General features: G+C 37.6%; 1 protein-coding gene and 1 non-coding gene across 3 annotated transcripts; both read right to left on the bottom strand.

Moving 5' to 3' along the window:
• Window positions 1-35: 35 nt before the first annotated feature.
• kri1 (KRI1 homolog) lies at window positions 36-7,554 on the bottom strand. 2 transcript variants are annotated; one of them, XM_043235190.1, is made up of 20 exons: window positions 7,468-7,554; window positions 6,674-6,779; window positions 6,235-6,311; window positions 6,036-6,141; window positions 5,858-5,963; window positions 5,604-5,667; window positions 4,841-4,890; window positions 4,525-4,615; window positions 4,367-4,444; window positions 4,171-4,277; window positions 3,852-3,984; window positions 3,636-3,731; window positions 2,755-2,925; window positions 2,582-2,657; window positions 2,280-2,398; window positions 2,005-2,176; window positions 1,743-1,873; window positions 988-1,052; window positions 799-894; window positions 36-711 (listed from the first exon to the last, which is right to left on the bottom strand). In XM_043235190.1, the coding sequence occupies exons 2-20, from the start codon at window positions 6,747-6,749 to the stop codon at window positions 240-242; spliced, it is 2,286 nt and encodes a 761-aa protein (XP_043091125.1). In that variant the 5' UTR covers window positions 6,750-6,779; window positions 7,468-7,554; the 3' UTR covers window positions 36-239. The 2 variants fall into 2 exon arrangements, with proteins under 2 accessions (XP_043091125.1, XP_043091126.1); XM_043235191.1 differs by lacking the exon at window positions 7,468-7,554 and having other exon boundaries at window positions 5,858-5,960; window positions 6,674-6,860.
• Window positions 1,594-1,689, bottom strand: LOC122342194. Its single transcript, XR_006250540.1, has one exon. It is a non-coding gene; the product is annotated as a Z30 small nucleolar RNA (small nucleolar RNA).
• Window positions 7,555-8,431: the final 877 nt, after the last annotated feature.

The following is an 8,431-nucleotide window of genomic DNA, read 5'->3' on the forward strand; positions in this document are numbered from 1 at the left end:
AGAGCAGAGTGGTCAACACATAATATGAAAGGACCTTTATTTCTACTAGGACTCCTCTTTTTATTTAAGAACACAGATAAAATTTATATTCATGAAACAATAATGAAGCAAAAGCAAAAACTCTCCAGATTCAAGTTATGCAATAGTAAATAAGAAAGCTATTATTTCGTGGTTTCTGGTCCCTCATGAAAAAATGCTCCATATGCCAGACACAAACTCCAAATGGGTTACTTCAAGAATCACCGTTTTCTCTTTTTCTGCTGATTTTCCCTTTTCCCTCCCTCTGCGTTCTTCTGTCTGTAGAGCTCTCTGAAGTAGAGTTTGCTTGCATTCAGCCCGTAGGCCTGGAGTCTCTTCTTGCTGAACAGTTTTCCAGCCATCTTCACTGCCGCGGGCCTGCTCAGCAGGCGTCCACCTCTGCGCTGCATTTTCTTTTTATGCCATTCAGTTTTTTCAGTCCTCTCCTTGGCCTGCTCCTTTTTCGGAGTTACAGCGGTCTCCTCCTGCTTGATCTTTTTCTTAGGGACCAGGAACTCCTCTTCATCCTCCCCTTCATCCTGTACAGACTCCAGGGGGTCTGTTTGGCCTAAGCCGTCCACTACAGCGCTTTCAGATGCATCTTCTTCGAGATCGCTCTTCTCCACATTACCCTCAGACTTCTTTAGACGGTTCCTTCTCTTCTTCCCCTTGGGCTCCTCCTCATCTTCGTTTCTGTGTAAAGAAGCACAAACTCCCTAAAGCACAAGTACTAGTTTACAGCTTGGGTGAGATGAACACGAAGTTGAAAGGAACACTCACTCTTTATACAAAGACACAAACACTTGCTCTTTCTTCTTGTTCATCCGTGCTTTGATCTGGAAGTTCTTCACGTCACACAGCTCATCCTTCTCTGACCTAAACAAGGAAAAATGAAGCAAGCCTTATTAAAAGAAGTATTCCAGGTCAGTTAGTGTTCCTAGCTATAGTTCCTAGCTAACACGTATGTACCTGTACATGCAGGTCTTCCTCAAAGAGCACCAGCGGTTCAACTCGCTTTCTTCTGCTTTCAGGATCTACGGAAAGAAGTTCAAGTGAGAAATATTAGCATGGAATAACTTCGAAATAATGAATTAGTTTAGTAAAAAATAAAATAGTAATAAATAAATCACAGAAAATATCACTTGATAGATTACTTCATGTTAATTCTAGGGGTGCACCAAATGTATAATAATAATAATAATTTTAAAAAATCCAATTATCTACTAATAACTACTGTTTAAATATTTAGGGTCAGTTTTGTATGTTTTTAAAACCATCACTTATGCTCGCAGATGATTTATTTGATCAAATTGAAATTAAAAACAGCAATACTGTGAGATTGTAACAACATTATCATAAATTGTGATTATTACTAAAAACGCTAAACACAATAAAAGTCAAAAGCTTTTAGTGATGTGAACTGACTGATACACATAAAAAATACTAGCATATTTGGTTCTTCCTTATACACTTGGCATCCCTATGAAATCCAAATAAAACTCGAAAACACGAAGCACAAACACACAGCTCTCAAATCCTCGATGAGCTAAGTGCGACACAAACGCTAATAATGCTCTGCTCAGAGAGAAGATTTCTGTCCTCAGGCCCTGGTCAGAGTTACTCCCGGAGGAACAGCAATACCAGGTCAGACACAATCGCTCATCAGCACAGGACTCAGAATCGATCATCATCCAGACACATTACTGTCGCTCGTAGCCCCTCACCTCATCCGTGGTCAGACCGAAGTCATTCGGTACAACTTCTCTATAGCGAAATCGGCATGGCAAGTCATCAATGACGTCCTCATAATCCAGTTTATAGTACTCGTCCAGGTACTGCTCAAAGCTTTTCTCCTCTGAATGGGCAAATGAGATTATACATTAATACAGAATGGTAAATGCGGGCGGGGCTTTCTTTTTGACTGACCAATGACAAAGAGAGGGAGTGTCTTGTCGGAAAAAGCTTTAATATACATCCAATACTCACTCGGATCAAAGACTGGCTTGTTTTTGGTGATGATCTCTGCAAAGTGGGACTTCTTTCTCTTTTTTCCCATTAGAGGGGCGTCCTCTTTGGTCATCTTTTTCTTCTCCCATTTATCCTTCTTCCTCTTCTTTTTAGAAACAGGCTGTTGACTCGGGTCATAGTCAGCATCCATCTACCCAAGAGATTTCAGGCATGATTACGAGCAGACACCGTTTACAGCGAACGCAGCACTTAAGTGCTGCATCTGTAGGGCACATTAAGAACGAGAAGCTCACTATAAAATCAGGATCTTCACAGTTGGGCTCATAGTTTTCCTCCACAGCATTTTCTTCTTCATCTCTATACTCATCCTCCTTTTCTTCGTTACCGACCCAGGTATCCCAGTTCCAGTTTTCTAACAAAACAGATTTAGATCACGAAAAGGTTCGAAATTTTAGGATTGAAATATTTTGTAAAAACACACTTATTCTGTATTTATTTTACAGTAAAAACGGTAGCACCGAATTCCTGCGAAGCAAAAGCAGACTAAGAGTAATCAAATGCTTTTCCAAAAAAGTGTAAAGAGAAATAACGCTACCTGCTAAATCATCGTCGTCTTCAAACTGTGGTTTCTCGTCCTCGTTCTCTCCATAGTATTCATCCCCGAAGAACTTCTGTATATGAGAATAAAGAAAGATGATATTGACTACTGATAGCTTTGTCAGGTGGTTCAGTTCCAGTCCCTGTCGGGATCTCTTATTTCAGACCAACCTCCATGAGCTGGTCATGTTGCTGGGGGTCAAAGTCTCCCTCCAGGTCGGCGTCATTGAACGCCAGCTTCTCGTTTCCTGTCAGCTCCTGTATTTTTTTCAGTTTGTCCATGATTTCTGCTCGCTTCAGGTTCTTCAGTTCCTTCAGCTGCTGCTGCTTCTGTTCCTTCTCCTACAGGACATGTTAGGGAAAGGAATCGTAAAGAACTACACTCGACTAGGGATGTAACGCATGATTCGATTCACGATTCACATTTCTCCGTTTTTTACATTCTTACAAAATGAGATGAAAGACAAATTATACATGACATGAAAACGTGTGCTTTTATTACTGCTTCGACAAAATGCTGCACATTTCTTAACCGAAACCCCAAATCAAATATCAACTCATATAAAAGAGATCTCTTGATATAAAAAAACAAAACAAGGCTTTGTCTTGTGCTCTTTCTATTTAAAATCAGAAGCAACCGCTGCATTTTATTCGTGATCCAAACCAAAACGCTGCATGCATGCAAAATGGCATGAGCAGTTTTTAACCTAAATTAGACAAATCTGAAGCAAAACCAGAATGATCTGACTTCAGGTTTGTGAAACTACACATAAAACATATCTGCATGAAACAGAAACAGGCAAGTTTCTTAGTTAAAGCACAATGAGTGTGCTGGTTTGGTTTGGTGTATAGCAGTTCTTCAATAATTAATGAATAATTTTATGTAGTTGTTGAAAAATTGACAACACTTCTATTTAAATATTTGCGATCAGTAATAGTTTTTTTTATTATTGTTTAAATTAATACTTTGGATCACCAAGGACGCATTTAATTTAACAAACGTTTTCTATCCAAAGAAATGCTGGTGTTTTCTATTGATCTGCGTGGTTTACCTTTTTCTTCCTGTCCTTCACCTCCTCCCTCTTCCTCTTTCTTCTGTCGTCTTTGCTTCGGACAGATGTGGCGATGTTGCGAGGATACGTTTTGACCTGTGGAGGGACAGCAGTTTGATGGTAATGATTACTAAAGAAGGAGCTCTGCAGACACTCAGGTCGCTATATAACAAAAAAAAAACTTGATGACAAATCAGGCCGACTCCATGCTTTTACCTTCCCGGCATCAGGCTCCTCAAAGCGGAAGTTGTAATGCCTCTCAAAGTCTTCCTGCTTATGCAGAAATGATTCTCCTTCTTCCTCGGAGTCATCCACGTCATCCTGCATCAGCTCATTATAGGTGGGGATCCTTAAAGCATTTACAGACGCAGAGATAAAATCATGCGTCTGTAAGATAAACGCCGCTCTTTTGAATTTCTCAGCAACTAATCATCTCAGGATTTCTGAAGGATCACGTGACACTGAAGACTGGAGTCATGACACACATTGAGATGGCTATTTACGTTCATGGCTATTCAACGCTGTGATAATATACCTGTTTTCCTCCTCCTCCTCCAGGTAGCCCTTGTTGAGCACGTAATCTCGCAGGAAAGACTCTCTCTCGTCCAGCTCGGGGTTGTTCCAGTAGTCGTGCAGGTATTTCTGGATCAGAAAAGAGCAAGAACGAGTAAGGCCTCGAGTTATCCATCGTTTCGTTGTTAAATATCTCCAAGCCGAAGCAAAACGCTGACCATGTCCTTGACGTCCTCTTCCCCCTGCAGCTCCGCCTGACCCTTCAGCCATTCCACATAGTCAGCTTCCTCTTTGTCCTACGGAAAGCGCAAAGACACGGTTCACGGTTTTAAACCTACACAACCAGCCCATCTTTAACATCATTTTTAACGAGTACCTTCTCCTGTTGCGTTTTGTTCCTCCGTGTCAGCAGCTGTTCGCCTCCATCGCTGTCCTCTTCATCGCTGTCTTCCACGAACTTTCGAAAACTGCCAAATGAAAACACAGACTCAAACAGTGTAATGCTAAAACAAAGAAGCCATGCACATTCAGAATGACGCGACGGAGAGTAAAATATAACAGAACTTTCATTTTGACTGCACTATCCCTTTAAGATCAACACAGGTATATGATACCGCTGAATTATTGCATCGTTATGCTATTATGGTATATGTTAGGTAACATGAGATAATAGTAGAAACACAATCTCGTACCTTTCCAGCAGTTCGTTCTGTTCCTGGATGTAGGTGGGAGATTCAGCTCTCTGTAATAAACATTATTGCCATGTTATAAACAAACATTATCTACTGATATATTAGTTATGAAGCGGTTTCTGAAACATACTAATGACATAATGACAACCAAGTTCATTTCCATCTAAATTGTTATGTATCGTTTGTACAGTTTGATAAAATAATTAGTGCTGTCACAACATTAATCGTATCTTAAATAAATATTTGTGTTTACACAGTACATGTATGTTTATGTATTAAATATATTAATATATATAGTATAAATTACAGGAACATATACTGTGTGTGTGCATTCATATATCTATCTGTGTGTGTATATATATATATATATATATATATATATATATATATATACACACAGATAGATATATACAGATACAGATAGATAGATATATACAGATACAGATATATATATACATATATACAGATATATATATATATATATATATATATATATATATATATATATATATAGAGAGAGAGATATACATATATATATAGAGATATACATATATATATATATATATACATATATATATATATATACATATATATATATATATATATATATATATATATATATATATATAATTATGCACAGTACATGCACATATTAAGCAAATAAAACTTTTATTTTGGATGTGATTAATCACAATAAAAAAAAATATAAACAAGGTCAATTTTTAGACCATGGTGAAAAAGTATCTTCAGTATAATTAATTACCTTCTGCATATTTCTGGAGACTTCTTCATCAGCGCTGTCATCCTCATCATAATCATCATATTTTCTAAAATGAAATGTATTCAATTTTATTACACAAACAATCTGAGCAACACAGAGAGAAAACCTAAATACATAACATGCAATAAATAAACACTCGCTATTCATTATGCTTTCACTATTTTATCTTTGAAACAACTATTGTCTCATTCCCCGAGGCCCCGGCTTTTATGATTTATAAAGAGATGATTTCTTACCCTCCTCTCTCCAGGATGACTTTCCTCTCGTAGTCCTTCAGGAACATGGGCTTCTCCGACTTTTTAGAAGTGGACGGCTGGTCGTCGCTGCCCGATCCAGAAGCTGCTATTCAGAGAACATTCACATGAAAACAGTGCAGTCGTGTCTGTAGCTGGAGCAGAAAGCTATGGCTCATACTCTGTTCTGTGTAGAACGTGGCATCTTTCTGGTAGATCTTTGGATCCTTCTTCTTCAGCAGTGACAGCGTTCTGTAAAAATCCCTGTCCAGCTTCGGGTCCAGCTCCTGTAAATTCATTCCTCGGGGTTTTTAACATGACAATCCGGGTTTAAGGTTGGCAGAGGGTTTTCAAAGAAAAAAAGCGAGAGAATATTTCACCACTTCGCTCTCGTCCGAGTCCGAGTCCGAGTCGTCTGAGGAGTTTGTCTCATCTCGGTCTCCGTAGCGATCCTTCACTGAACATTTGACACGAGACTCGGATAAAGCTTTCTTTTGACTCAACGGAATTAAAAACACACTACACTCGAAAAGTAAAAGTGCGATTGCCTGTATGGCACACATAGAGATATGCTGCAGAATGTTATATGTTTCGTTTCATGCTAGTTATCTGCAGCTTATTACTCTTAATGTTTACAAACAGTCTCGACCGTACATGCAAAAAGAAACAGCACGATTAAGATCGAATTAAGGGCTCATATAACATATTGAACGCATGAAGTACAGATCTTAGCACATTCAAAGGCAGAGTATTATCATCTGAGGGGGTGATAAACAGCGTGGTTGTGTTTCTACTGTAACATCAAGTGTCTGAACTTACGTCTCTGTAGTTCTTCTTTCTGACGATATTTCTCGTATTTTTCTGCAAACTTCGCGTTAATCTTGAGGCTCGACATGATCGTTTACAACTGGACAGAAAGCGCGACCTGGAATCAGATTAATATCGCAATAATTCAGACTCTCACGTTGGACATGTCGCCTTGCTGCGCGGCATGGGCACGTGACCTGTGACTCTTCCACGTCATAGGGTTCATGGTTCAAACATCGCTTTCTGTCGCAGATTTTTTTTCTTCAACTAACATTTTTTTATTCCTAGAAATAAAAACAGTCTGTTTTGGCTCAGATTTAGACGGTTAATCTTTTTAGATAAAAAAAAGTGCGTCTTTGTTCGACCACGTGACTTCGTCGTGGAAAAGCGGGTTTCGGTCAGACCGCTAGAGGGCAGAATATCATGTAAAATAATTATTAAAAAAATTATTATTATTATTATCAAATTGTTCAAATGTATTAACTATAATATAATAATAACATATAATGAATACACCACAATTAACACACAAATAATAATTGTCTAAAATAAGATTCTAATATGAATTTATAAGCAATCGATTATATATAATGTTAATTAATCCTATGCATATGCTATACTATTATTAATAATAATAGACAAATGTCTGCCATCCTTCTCGGTGGCCCCTGCTCTGGCCCTTGTGTCTGACTCAATGTGGCACTGTGGCTGCATAGAAAGGTAAACAATTCCCTTTTCTGCATATAGGTATGGCAGGGGGCCAAGGTATATAAAGAAACATAAGTAGTTCAGAGTTCAGCTTTTACCTATTATTCACTGCTTTCATGTTCCCCTTCACAGTTCAGTGTTGATTTGTCTCCGACCTCCTTTCTTTGAATCTGCAGTTAAGGCTAAAAGGAAGAAAAAGTTGTAAACATGGAAGTGGAACAAAGCAGAGTAGAGTAAATAAAGACTAGAGTCCTCTTTTTGCGTGATTATATATCAACATTGACATGTAATGGTGTGTATGTATGTATCCAAGAGTTATCATTATGTCCACTGAATATTTGGCACACTTGAAGAAATGTTGTTCACTCAATGGACCGCCTTTGACAGATTCAACTAAAAAGACATTTTAAGAATATGAATGCATCAAGAGATATATATATTTTTTTTTATTTCTTGCCAATGCGAAGTCACAAAACAAACACGCCACACAAACATTGTGCAGTGACAGAGTGTCCAGGTATCTGAGGCTAATCATTAGTGACGTCAGAACACGGGATTTCTGAGAGATTACAAAAGAAAAAACAATTACAGTCTGTACTGGACACACTGTGATGCACAACTGTTTTTAAGCAATAATAATAATAAAAAAAAACTAATAAGACGCAGGTCCTAACACAGTTGAATTTGCTAAGTTATAAAGGGAAAAAACTTTTTTTTTTTGCTGGGACATACGATACGCTAAAGTAAAGACGTTAAGTGAAGAGGTTTGGGGTCGGTAAAAGTTCTGCAAAGACGCATTAAATACATAAAACAACAACAATAATTTATTAAAAATGCTGTCTATTTATTACAAATTCTGAGAAAAAAATACGAATTTACTGTTTTTGACTTTTGATATAATAATAAACGTTTCCTGAGCTGCAAATCAGCATGATTTTTAAAGGATAATGTAACAATAAATTTCTTTTCAAAATAATTCTATATATTCAAATACACATAAAAACTGTGATAGATAGATAGATAGATAGATAGATAGATAGATAGATAGATAGATAGATAGAT

Source organism: Puntigrus tetrazona, chromosome 3 (genome assembly GCF_018831695.1).
Source record: "Puntigrus tetrazona isolate hp1 chromosome 3, ASM1883169v1, whole genome shotgun sequence".
Taxonomy (NCBI): Eukaryota; Metazoa; Chordata; class Actinopteri; order Cypriniformes; family Cyprinidae; genus Puntigrus; species Puntigrus tetrazona.